This window comes from the organism of the source record quoted next, unplaced genomic scaffold, assembly GCF_019419815.1.
Source record: "Pyrus x bretschneideri cultivar Hongxiangsu unplaced genomic scaffold, Pyrus_bretschneideri_v1 Contig38, whole genome shotgun sequence".
Classification (NCBI taxonomy): domain Eukaryota; kingdom Viridiplantae; phylum Streptophyta; class Magnoliopsida; order Rosales; family Rosaceae; genus Pyrus; species Pyrus x bretschneideri.
The window spans coordinates 4340986-4354779 of NW_025999701.1; the positions used below are offsets into that span (position 1 = coordinate 4340986).

A 13794-nucleotide genomic window follows, 5' to 3' on the forward strand; every position below is an offset into this window, starting at 1 on the left:
TTGGTATCATAGCAGGTTTGATCTTTCGGAGTTTGATCTACTCAGTTTGTATGTCGTTCTTCGCCTCTCCCGCTTCTTTGTTGTTTGTTTGCCTAGTTTGGATCAGTATGTTTAGTTGTCATTGATATTGAAAAAAAAAGGTGTGTGTGTGAAGCCAACGAATTGACTGTGTGTGAAGCTTGCTGTCGTGAAGAACGAAGCTAGATTCGCCTCTACCGTTTCTTCGTTGTTTGTTTGCAGGTGGTCGTAAGTGGTTACTTCTTTTCTATTTCTTAAGATAAAAAACTTAATGCAAATGATATTGGGATAGGGACTCGAGTTTTGTACTTTTTAGATTTTCTACATTACTACACAAATTGTCCATCGAACTGCAAAAGTTTTTTATTTTTGGTGGTGAATAATTCCACAAGGTGTTAAACCTTACTTGCACACAACAATTTCACTGGTGGGGTTTGATTTTTGAACGAATACAACATTTTGCAACCCCAAATGATCATTTGTATTCATTTTATTAATTAATCTAACCCTAATATATTGTAGAGAAATGCTAAGGAGACTCTCTCAAAGTGGGACTTTTTATGGACTCTCTTTTATCTCATAGTTTAACGTCAATTATCGTTCTAACATTATAAAACATTGGGCTAAAAATATAAAGTGACAAAGAATTCATGAAGAGTCGCACTTTTGAAAGAGTCTCCATAACATTTCTTTATATTGTATTGACAAGAAAAACTCATTCAAAAGCGTTGTTTTGCAACTTTTTATACATCTTCGCAAAGTTTTACATAATAAATTGGAGGAATGTTTTTCTGTTTGGTGACCTTGAGATTGTACAAGATAATGTTTATGTACTAAAATACTATACAAATCATAGCATATATTTACCTACATTTAAATATAATCATAGGTATAGATAACTTTGCTTTCTTGGCGTGCTCCACTTGTATTATATTGGCTATTTAGTTATTTCATTTGTTTTACCCCTTTAACGACTAACAAATGGATTTGTGGCGTTAAACAGAAGCATCAAACTAGAACCAACCTAAACCATTTTCATCCAACGACTTGAAAACAAACCAGAAAGTTAAGAGGGAAAAAAAGAGCCTTTCCCACTCTAATTGGAGGGACATGTTTAGCTTTAATTGTGCTTTTGGTAGGTTCTCTTTCTCTCCTTTCTATAAAAAGGTACAAAACAATCAAAATTCCTTCGACTCTTGTCAGTTGTCATTATGTCATGCCCCCCATATTTATCGACTGGTAAGAATAAACCCTATATTGATTTGATAGGGAATTTTGTATGTGTTTATAAGTAGTTGGATTACTTCTTATATTATCAATTAGTTTTATGGTAGGGAATTTTGTATGTGCTTATAAGTAGTTGGATTACTTCTTATATTATCAATTAGTTTTATGGTAGAATCTCAACATTTTTCATCCTCATCCTCTACATTATTTTTTAAAATTTTTTTGGAATGTCATATGAATTTACACTTCGTTTTTCTTCTTAATTTGTCATTTCAACTAAAATTTTAAGTGAATTGTTATCTCAATTTTTTCTCAATTCCCATTTTCATCTTACAATAACTTTACAAACTTTTCATCCAAGCAACATATGTTTCTTGTACTTCACTTGTATTTAGGAAAAGGGTTTCTAATTCCCACTCTCATTTGTGCTAGTTATCTTCTCAAAAAGGATTTCTCATTAAAGCAAAAAGCAGGAAAAGGGTGATTAACAGTTTTTTTGCTAAATAAGATTGAAATTATGTTTATGTAAGCCTATAATGGATCAATAGTTGCACTCGTATCAAAATGTAATATGTACGTGAGGAAGACTGACTCCTTACCCATAAACAGTTAGATAATTTTCCAAAAGAATAATAACAAGATCCCACGAAAGCCTTACCCAGAGAGGCAACATCATCTCCAAAGCTAGCGACATCAACTCTTGGAGACAAGCCGACAAAGCTTCACCCCCTCCATATATTCCTCCAAAAAGATTTCCAAAAGCTACCTTACACACCATTTGGACTCTTTTCCCCACCATTTTCTCCCTATCGAAGCTTACTGCGGCCTATACTCCCATTCACCAACCCCAACTTAAGAGAATATTTAGCTACCAAGCTTTGCCTTGTTGGACTTTGCATCAAAGATGCAGATACTTCTTCTTTGTTCACATCATTAGAATCTGATGGATGGCAGCCTAATTTTAATAAAATAAATAAATAAACATTTTCCTAATTACTCATCATGCACTATATATATAGGTATACAACCCCCACAAGGTCACCTCAAAAGGCAATTGAAATATAATTACAGCCCCTCTTTATGGCTAGGCAAGGCAAAGATGGCACAGCAGTTCATTCTTCCATTGCCTTATTGCAAGAGAGGTTTCGACAATTGCAGAGAGCAAAGGAGATTAGGCAGGAGAGAGAGCTCTTGAGGCAGATACTTTCTGAATCAGACAGGATTTGTACTCCGGCCGCATATTACGAGCCAACTGGGTTGTTTCTCCAATCTGGATTGACAGTTTCTCACAAATGTAAGCCACCTCCTCACCAACCCCTGTACTCAATGTATCTCCAACCTAACTTGCAGAGCAAGCAATCTAGTTATCTGCAGGTTTCTGATGAGACTCGGGACATGGGGAACGTAGGTTCAAGTTCAGTTCCAGTCATGTGCAGAACAGACAATTTTGATGATTCAGATGTCGACACTTCTCTTCGCCTGTGAAGCTACTTCTACGTACTGATGGTTCATCGCTTTGTAATGTTATTGTTAAATATATATATAGTTCTAGTTAGATCTACTAGTTATATTGAGGAAGCATTAACAATGTAATTATAATATGTACCAGGATGATCAGAAGCAGTATCTTATGTTCCTTTCCGAGTCCAGTGTGTGATCTGGTCAGTGTACAAATGAATCCCAACCATATTCTGTATCGTTTAATCACGTCTACATATCATTTGGTGACGGAAAAATGAAGCGTCTTAGATGAAAAGAGGGGAAATATCTGTAACATGGACAATATATCATAAAAAGTTTGGTTCTGTGTAGGCGTTCAAGATAGGGAGCGTTGAGAAAACCTCACTACTACTCAACTTTGTTGAGGTTTTTTTAACGGATGAACAGCATAGAGAATCTCTAAAACACAACCGGCCGGCTTCTCCTTTTCTTATTCTAGTACTTCATAATTTATATTTTGCAATTGATGTATCCCGATACAATTTATAAAATTTATAAAAAAAATAAAAAAACCACATAGGCCCCTCTTAGACGTCTAAGCGCTATACCCTTTCCCACCGCACTATTGTTATCTAGCGCTTTTTAGAACCTTGGAAAATCTGAATTCAATATCTTCACCTGTGGTTCAATTCGGTGGTTTTGTTTTTGGGTTGGATTGAAAGAAATGATAATGGGAGACTGAGAGAAGGGTGGCTTCGGTTGAGAGAGAGAGAGAGAGAGAGAGAGAGAGGCATCCGTGCTTTGGTTAGGGTTTCGTTTGAGATTATGAATAGGGAATATTTTGGTTTTTTTTTATTTGATTTATAAAAGTTTTTAGTGTTAAATAAGCAAATAAAAGGATAAATTTGTCTTTATGGGCGTGTTGTGAAAGTGAATTAAACCAAGTGTTGCTACTCCCACCAGGATGTTTTATTTCTCCACCACTCCAAATTAAATATTTTGTTTACACATTTATCCTCTTGTGAAATGACTTTGAAGGACCTAAACAAAAAAGGATTTTGACAAAGTAAAACCTAAAAAAAATCAATTTGAATATATATATATATATATATATATATATATACATACATATATATATAAACTAAAAAAAATAAAAAAATGTTTAGAAGAAAAAAAAAGGAGGAAGAATACTATTTGAACCATGCCCAGATCGTCCCCTACATCCCCTTCCATTCTTTTTCCTCTTCTTCTTCCATATCCATCAGGACAACCACTGCTTTAGTATTGGTGCTCCCAGCCGTCCTCCACTTCTTTCATGCGAAGATAAAACTCATCGCTAAAACACTCACTACGAACCCACAAACCCGTTATTTGCAGGCCGGCCTTCTGCAGATCCGGAAAGAGGCGACCCGCGCCACTCCTCCATATGCGCAACCCGATTGGAATGTGTCGCCTGTTCCATATGCCATGCACGCGACATCTTCTCTCGTCCAAATCCAACCCATGACAACCTTAAACAAACAAAAATATAATAATTGTTAACTTATCTTTTATTTATTGTTAGGAATTTAAAATAGAGAATTGTTATTGGCACTCCAAAAATCTCATTCTACACTCCAAACTTTCTATATTTGGAAAGAAAAATACATTTGTGAGGAGTGTAGAATGAGATTTTTAGAGTGCTAATAACACTTCCCTTAAAATATTAAAGTTATTTTAGGATTAAAGGTGGGTGTAGAGATAGTATTGTTTTTAATTTTAATAGTGGGTGACAAAATAAGTGGGGCGAGAATATAAGAAAAGGGGGTGGGCTTAGTAGCACTCATTAAACCTCAAGGTGCTCCTCTAATATTTCAAACATGAAAATTTTTTGTAAAAGCTTGATAAACCTTTTATAGTTAAAGCGATTTTGCTTTCACAAAGTCAGTATGAACAAGTATTATTCACTTTCTAATTTCCATGCACCTTCACTTCCGTTAGTTTCTTGTTAATTCTTATGTTCGATTCTCCCTCCAAGGCTGTGAAGAACCTAAGCGAAGAAGATGTTCCTTACTTGGGCGCAGTCAGTTAATTCAGAACTAGGCCAGCACATCAAATCTTTCGATGTGGGCCGAATCACAGTCCATAGATAGCACACAACTTGTGAGTTGGATTATAACCCAGTGACCAGTGATGGCACGGAAAACCATCGACATATAGAAAGAGAGAAATCGAATCTTACATAATCTGCACTATATTTATCAAGGAAAAATATAACCTCTCTGTCAACCTATGAATTCAAAATGATAAATCCTGCCCATTTCAAGTTCAATAAGTTTAATAGCAAACTACAAACAGCAAACCGAAGCCCTTTTTTGGGCCGAAATGAAGGAAAGAAAAGATTATTGACCATACCTACAGACTACAGAGCAACAACATGAGAAGATACATGCTCAAAGAACTGGACGAATTCTCAGTCTGGATATGGTTTAACTACAAGATGGCTGAAAAAACAAGAAGTCCTGCAAACCCCGACTTGGATGACAGCTTAATTATTTCAGAACATGACATGAATATAAAAAACCTATGTTTTTTTTTCAAAAGAGTACTCTCCATCTTCATTGGCAAGTTACAGGTCTTCATCAATTTGGTGGGAGGAACTGAAGCGACTGCACCATTTCATCAATTGTGATGCAACAAAGCTCGGAAATTTTGACAGTAGAGGGAGCTCAATGCAAATAACAAAATTGGAAGAACAATCCAGTGACAGTACAAATCAGCTAGTTTGGTTTTGTTTTCTAAATTGATTGTTCCATCAACCTAGGTTATCTCCCTCAACGATGGCTCTATGTACATCACACACTTTTCTCGATATCAAATACCAGATATACATCAGGACAGGTTACTGTGAAAATTTCAAATCTTGGTACTCAAATCTTTGAATCTTTTTACGGTATTCCTTCCTGATTCTTCTTGTTATTTTGTTCTCAATTTTTACCTCTTGTATGATTCCGTCAAAAATGGAATCGCGCGAAATGCAACTAATGTCTACTGACATTATCAACAGTGTCTTCATGTTCATCAGATATGGTGTTCTGTGGTCTCTTCTGAAATGAATCTTCATCGTAGTCTGTACCATCCGAGTCCCGATCACCATTCCACTTTCTTTTCATGATTTTGGGAACCAAGCGGGTCACCTCTTTGGTCTCCAATGTAGCAGGATCATTCTCTATCCTTTCAAATCGAACAGCACCGACCTTTCTGGCATTTCCTGCTAGTATCTGGCCCAAAAAGAAAAACAATACTAACAAAGATATTACTCGGTCCAATTGCCAAAACTCATTTAATACTAGTTAATCCAAGGCAAACCCAATCTACCCCCACCGCCACCATATATATGATTGACCAAATCATCCAAAAAATAATACGTGCAAGCATTAATATTGAGACCTAATTAAGCTAAAATTAAGGAATTTTCAAAGAACTATATGCAGCAAAATATTAAACATCATACCTCAAGTTTAAAAATTTGGTGCTTTTCTTTTTTATCCTGGTTTTCAGACTTGCTCTCGTCAATCTCCTCTTCATTTTCATTTTCAAGAACAACTTTGATGCTCTCACCCGTCCTTGGGATATATCCAAATGCCTCGCATATAAAACCTGATACTGTCTCATATTGATGACCCTGTAAACAGGTGAAAGTTAGATCAATGTACAAGAGAAATTGGAAAATATGTCTAATATCCAATGCACATCGCTGATACTTTTTAAAATTGTCTACATTGAAAAGGAAAACAGAACCATTTGGAAAATAATTATTTTAGCATGACTTTGTTCTTTGATAATCGATAATGAGTGGAAACTAATGAGCTTTTGTAAGGTATTAGAGTTCAGCTCTCAAATCACACTCATACGTATTAGGTGAGCACAAGAATGATTCAGGAATTTTTATTTGTAGAGTGTTTTGAGTGTTAAGATGCCTGTAATTAAAGGGAGGACTGCATACCCATAACATGCACTCAAATTCAAAACAAGGAAAGACCATCTCTGTAAATTAACTGTGCATGAGAAGTGCTACTTCCAATGTGGACAGCTGTTCATCAGACGATTTTAAATGAAACTACAATATGAAACAGAGCCAGTTTCTTGGTAATAGTCGTTTCTCATGCATGAGTTCAACGGTATCCGTTGTGCTATCCATGTGCCGGTGCAAATTTTGCTTCCTAGACGTAAAGTATGGAAGGCTAGGCATTAGTTCACAACGAGCCCTTGGTTTTGTGGAACCAGAGAGCCTTTGATGGCTCAAACATTCAGTCTAGTACAGGATTGGTTGACTGAGTAGGAGCCTAACTCCTTAATTTCCGTTTCTTATTTTATTTTATTTCACTAAATTCTTAATTCCCCTTGCGTGTATGTGGGTTGGACACTAGGGTTGTGGCCCTTGAGACCTAGGTGCTTTCAAATATATTTTTACGCGTCAGAAAAATAGAACTACATCATATGGTCTTAGTTGTATTACATTGCAATAATGAACAAGCAATTATGCAGAAAAGACAAGAATGACCTAATGCTCAAAGACAAAAGATCGGGGAGGATGGGTAAGGTATGATCACTTAATATATAAATTTCAAGAGCAACATTTAGAATTCAAAACTTTCAAAGATACCTCTGGCATCTTGACGTTTAGATCTTCAGAGAGCTGGTCAATAGATGTGTTTGCATCTACATCGAATATCCCCTCTGCACGCATCACAACGTAGCCAGTTTTTTTCTGAATCTCCTCCTGTTTCAGCATCAATAATTTCAGTCAGACGTTATCATCAATAATTATTTTATTTTATTTCTTGAGAAAGACGTTATCATCATATTGAGAAGCATAGTTTTGTGTGTTCATGGTTAAACAAAAGTTGTGCCCATTCCCTGTATGTGTAAAGCTACATATCTCAAGCATAGAAATTTTTGGGACAAGGAAATTTTCTTTCCGTTGCTTGACTTTATCTGATTTTGTAGCTTTTTAATGTGATAGATTTCGACTGATACTACTTGTGCAAATGGGTGTGCCCCCATAGTGCTTTTGCTACATTACATATCACAAAAAAATTGGTCAAGGAGCACAAACAGTGGTAGTGAGAATTACTTTTGAATCATTTTCATCAAATATTTCACCAACAATTTCCTCAACCACATCTTCCAGGGTTACTATCTGTTTCATCACAAAACAAGTTAGAGAGATGCTGCGCAACTTGGTGAATTTTTAACAGAAACATTGAACATTAAATTCAATGATGAATGAAGAACACACCCCAACAGTTCCACCATATTCGTTAAGAACCACGGCCATGTGAACCTTTCGAATGCGGAACTCCCTAAGAAGATTCCAAACAGACATTGAATCTGCAATAAGGGCCATTAAAATTAAGGATCATACTCCATAGTGAGTCCAAAAGTAAGAGACATTTCAAACCAGATGGCAAACACGTTCCAGACAACTTTGACCATGAACAGCCTACAATTTCTTAAAAGAGCTATCCCAACTTGATACTATGCACGATAACAAAATTAGATTTTTAAAAGTAATGTTGTTAAAGCTTTACAAGTGAATTGACCTAGTATCATGTAGTGACATTAGTTCAGAGTCCTGAACCCATAGATTTCCTTCAATGATTCCTACTTGAGATAGAGAACATGAAACTCAATGTACGAGGCACCCAATCGGTCGGGTGGGCACCAAGCGATTTAAACCTTATATAACATCCCCAAAGACTTCTCTAGAATGAGGCCTATGTACCAAAACAGGCAAAGGTTACAGGCATTGCCAAAAAAACTAAGCAACCACCACCCCAGGATTTGAATTACCTTGCTGCCAATTTATTTCCAGAAACGGTTTTAATTACAAGTTTAAAAATAAAAAAATAAAAAAAAAGGAATTTCAACTGTAATAAATACAAAAGAAAACTAAGAGACTGCAATGTACAATGAATATTTAATCTAGAACAGATGAGATTAATAGAACTTGGCATAATACAAATGATTACCAGGCACAAAGTAAGCAGGTTTTTGAGCCATATCCCCCACAGTAGTACTTTCTAGTAGCTCACCCTTCAAAATCAAACAAATTTACAGTTCTGCACTATGAGATCGCTTATTCAATAGATCGCTTATTCAATTAATAAATAAAGAATAAGGATTTCATAGAGGGACAAAAACGAGTACAAACTGTCTCACCTTCTGAACATAATCCAGTAGATCCATTGCATATGCTATTCCTACTATATTGTCAACACGCTGCTCAAATACAGGTACCCTAGAAGAATGTTCAAGATATTATCACCAGAAGGCATGAAAAAACTATTCAGTGTACCACTAAAATTTTGGATTACCTTGAATATTGATGAGTTACCCACAGGTCGTGAAAATCAACTAGCGTTGCACTGGCATCGATGGCAACTACGTCTACGAGAGGCGTCATCACCTCCCTAACATGAGTATCTTTGATCTCCAACACATTTTCGATCATATCCTGGAAAAGGAGTTATTTTCCCATAAAAAAGTGCATCTCAGATAAAGACCGTATATCAGAAAGCTTGACAACTAATAAACTTAAATCCCTAACACATCCCACAATCTCTCCTCTCCAGATACAAAAGGTCCTCAACGTGTCAGTGAGTATAACATCACTATTTATTATAACTATTCAAAAACAAAGTATTTGTTTTTCATCTTGCAACAAGTAATCAAAACCAAAAGATATTTCAAACAAAAGTAAAAAATAAAAAGCCCCGTTCCAATACCTGTTCTTCCTCCTCTATTGCCCCACTCAACTCTGCCCCCCGCAGCATCAGTTTTAACTCCTCTTCAGTAACATACGGTTCGCTGATAAAAAGAAAAATCGTGTAAATTAAGGGCATAATTTCCTAAGTAAACAACATTAAAAGATACGACTTGAATATTCCACAGATGTAATTCTTTATTATCCATAAAGTGAAGGTATATGCATAAAAAATAACAAAATGAAGGTACACCAGAAAATATAGTCACGTTAAATAAAAGAAGATATCCTCAATAATATTCTAGAATGGTAGATGTTCCGCTTGCTGTCAACAAACAAATGAGGTAAGAATCCTAATACATTGTTAAACTTTGAGCGTCTAACCCACAACTAATTGGCTACATGGAGACCCTGGATCATATAATTTGTTATAATGCAAGGCTCATAATTTTCGATATGGGATACTATGTTATCAACATACCCCCTTCACATGTAGTAAGACTGACCCAAACACGTGGATTAATTATGTTGGGTGATATGGAGCATTTGTAGTCATTGGGGTTGGCATGTGAATATTGAAGAAGTTATGATAAAGTCCATTGGTTTAAAATGCTCCCATAAACATAAGCCGTTAGGAGCTGTTGAATACTGAATATGCTTCCTTTTTTCTTTTCTTTTTATTACTTGAGAAGCTTAACTTAAGCCATATGGCACATCAGCTGAACACGTACAGCTCTTGGGTAGAGATTTCCAATGGACGCCTAACAGAACAAAGTGTACGCCACATTCTAATAGGGAGAAAGAAAATTGCTAACTAGAAGTGGCCTCGAGTTTGTCTCTAGCCACCTAACCAATGTGTTTAAAATCTCAATTATACATCGTATTATGATATGATGTCTCAGAGATAACATGAACAGAAATAGAGAAATTATATTATTGAATGGTCATAATAAATTTATACCATCAAATTTATGAAATATAGTATTTATGTGACTAGTCTTCCTATGCCACTCTCCTTAACTTTATAGAAATGTCTACAGCTTGTCTTTTAACTGAGAAGACTAGTCAGGACACTTAGGAGAGGCGAAAAATGAGAGTAAAGGAGTTAGTAAAGGAAGAGGCTTTTCAGTTGATGTTGGAGAGAGATAAAACGTGCACAATTTACAGGCAGATAACTGATGTCCCCACTAACTATTTATAAATACAATCAGCAACAAATGTTTTGATTAACACTTAAAGATACTTCCAACCTACCCATAATCTGACTTTGTCATCTTTCCTACTCCTTTGGCAAACAATTTCTTTAAATTACTGTATGTACTATTATGTCTATAAGCCACGACAAAATGAAAATCAGGGAGAATTCAAACTTGGGTTATCCAAAAAGCAAACCTTCTTCCTTTTAACCCAAGTATTTTTAGCATCCCCATCGATAGATATGTAACAATTCTCCCCACTGGATATAGTACCAATGAAAGCCACGCCACTGGCCTAACCTAGGGGCATCACACCCAACATTCAAAAGAAGTAGGAGTAACATCAGTTAAGGCAAAACCAGCAAGCAACTCAAAGTTTAAAACAAAAGACAAAGATGTATAACTAGTGGTCATCGGCGGTTTTAGTTGAAGTTAGAGAGATTTCTAACATACCACAAACCTTGCAACCTCTGTGGGGTTGTGAACAGCAACACTTTTCGGAGTTATTTCGGTGAGAAGCAAAATAGCAACCTTGCATCATCAAGAAAAACAAACAGTATTTATTATCAAATCCACTAGTACATTGTTTCCTTATATTATTTGTGTATTTGCAGCCTCTAGCCTTTTATAAGAAGTTAGGAAACAAGAAAACACAACACTTCTTTTAAACTATACTTCTAAAAAAGCTTTTTTCAGCAAAAATCAGCGTCTGTGTAGAAGACATATCATTCTCTTTAATAAAATAATTAGAGACTCTCTCTCTCTCTCTCTCTCTCTCTCTCTCTCTCTCTCTCTCAACACAACACTTCTTTTAACTTTACTTCTAAAAAGGCTTTTTTCAGCAAAAGTCAGCGTCTATGTAGTAGACATATCATTCTCTTTAATAAAACAATATAATTAGACTCTCTCTCTCTCTCTCATGTCTATGTTTATAAATTGATCAAGCAAAGAAAATGAGACATACAGTCATTATGCCCGTTGCTGCAGTGACACCAGCTTCACCAAATATTGCTGTTGCAGCATCTGTAACTAAAGCAGTTGCTCCAATATTGACAACACTGAGCAAATAAGTAAATTCTACAATAAGAAAGAAATGTTCAACTTCACGATAAAAATAAATAAATAAAAATTGATGCCAGCAAGAAACGAGAAGGAAAGTACGTTGTGCCAATAAGTATGGTTGTCAAGAACCGCGTAACATCGTTGCGAAGCAATTTGAAGACGCCATTTTCAGACTCTTTCTCAGCCAACTCACGAATCTGACACATTATTAATATCAGTTAACTAATGTTATTTTAAGATCCTAGTGTGTCAGATCATTCACCTTCATTCATTATTCTAATAGGAAGATCATTTGCTGGAACACAGGTACAAGTATTTCAAACTCACAAATATATCAGCACAAAAGGACCAAAAAAGAACACCACCATAATATATTGAGCTTCTTAATGCCATTGAAAAGAATTGTCTTGTTAAGAATGAAGCTAACCACAGATAATGCTAACTCTCATATATGAAATCAAGTTATTATTGACTAATTGCAACGTTTAGGCAAAGATCCTTTGCAGTATTAGTTCAAAGGTACAAAATGCACTCTAGGGAGGACAGAGCTTAACTCTATTACGTCATATGACCAGGATATCAAACCAGAAATGGAAACTAGCGAAAACATACAACTGAACGATAAACTTTAGTCATAGACTAACAATACACTCTTCTACGATGTTCATTCGTATTACCTACCAGGATACAAAGTAACATTACAAAATGAAGTCAAAAGGGTACAGTGTCCAGTTGGGTACAAGTTCAGCATCCAAACAAATAAACAATCCTTGACAATACCGATGATATAAGCATTCACGTAACATAACAAGTTCATACCTTCCAGGGCCAGAGGGTCGTAATTGAAGTCTCCGCCATTGAGAAAAACGCCGAGAGACCCAAAAGCGCCGCCAAAATCAAACCCTGCTCTTTGAACACCTGCAGTACCTGCAAAGTCTTGGGCCAGGCATTCCTGAGCAACAATATGCTCTGCCCAATAACCCCATAACCTGCATTGACCACACCCTCCACAGCAAAAGCTCTCCTACAGCCATAAATCAAAACCCCACCAACCACAGCTGCCAAAACTACACCACACTTCACCAATTCCTTAACAAAATCAAATTTCGAACCCGAAACAGAATTCGTACCACCCACACTCTCCCTATCTTCACCTAAAGCTTTCAACGGAGCTCTATTAACAAGTAAGTCAACTCCTTCAAACCTTGGAGCTAAGAACCTCTTCACACCACTACTACCGATACAATTCGGCCCGAATCGAAACGGGTACCGATTATTTTGCAGCAAAACCTTTACCGGAAACTTTGTTTTCCGATTGCAACACAAGAGACTCCATGATTTCGACCCGGAAACGAACATATTCGGAGCCAGGACACAAGACTCGAGCGCCATTTCGATAAATTACAATAAAAGAACAGAATATGAACAAAACCCAGAACGAAAAATGAAGTAATTGAGAATAAAACAGCAAATAATCGAATAAATTTATTGTCAAAGTTCTGAAATTGGGGAAATTTTGAAACTTATTGTATAGGGGTTTTTCTAATTTTCATGTGTTTGGGATATGGGATACTGGATGGGACAAAATTGGGGGTGTTCGAGTGGGGGATACGGAGAGGATATTACTTACTAGTCGGATTGTTCAGCAACATGTTTGGGTAAATGCGAAGTGGTTACTTACTGGAGAGCTGAAGAAATTGGAATCGAAGGGTGGTTTAGATTGACCATTACTAGGACAGGGCATTTGTCCCCTTTGGATTCGCATTGCTTACTAAGCTATGCAATTTGGATATTGTGCGACAGACATCCAGCCGTTAGATTGTTTGCTATCATCTTTTCCTTCTGCTGTTTTCTTTACCAATGTTCCTGTTCTTTTCCTTTCTAATTTTCTTTTTCTTTTTTTTAAAACGAGTATTTATCATTAATAATCAATATTTAATATTTTAATTCATCAATGTCATTTTTATATTAAAAAAAAAATTTAATATAAAAGAAAGCTCACGCGAATAAACTTAAATATCCTCAAAATTCAAAACTCATATACATAGAAAATGGGAGGTCAATGGAATTCTGATGGGAGTTGTGAGTAAGCCACTCAACCGC

At 36.0% G+C, this 13794-nt stretch overlaps 2 protein-coding genes across 3 annotated transcripts; one reads left to right on the plus strand and one right to left on the minus strand.

Moving 5' to 3' along the window:
* The first annotated feature begins 2325 nt into the window (after positions 1–2325).
* LOC103945710 lies at positions 2326–2730 on the plus strand. Its single transcript, XM_009356305.2, has one exon. The coding sequence runs from the start codon at positions 2326–2328 to the stop codon at positions 2728–2730; it is 405 nt and encodes a 134-aa protein (XP_009354580.2).
* Positions 2731–4961: 2231 nt separating this feature from the next.
* On the minus strand, positions 4962–13505 carry LOC103945687 (DUF21 domain-containing protein At1g55930, chloroplastic). 2 transcript variants are annotated; one of them, XM_009356286.3, is made up of 14 exons: positions 12511–13502; positions 11791–11888; positions 11594–11687; positions 11083–11160; positions 10826–10929; positions 9456–9537; positions 9045–9184; positions 8890–8968; positions 8700–8763; positions 7967–8058; positions 7802–7867; positions 7331–7447; positions 6179–6349; positions 4962–5945 (listed from the first exon to the last, which is right to left on the minus strand). In XM_009356286.3, exons 1-14 carry the CDS (start codon positions 13081–13083, stop codon positions 5706–5708), a joined length of 1998 nt encoding a protein of 665 aa, XP_009354561.2. In that variant the 5' UTR covers positions 13084–13502; the 3' UTR covers positions 4962–5705. The 2 variants fall into 2 exon arrangements, with proteins under 2 accessions (XP_009354561.2, XP_048420142.1); XM_048564185.1 differs by lacking the exon at positions 7802–7867 and having other exon boundaries at positions 12511–13505.
* Positions 13506–13794: the final 289 nt, after the last annotated feature.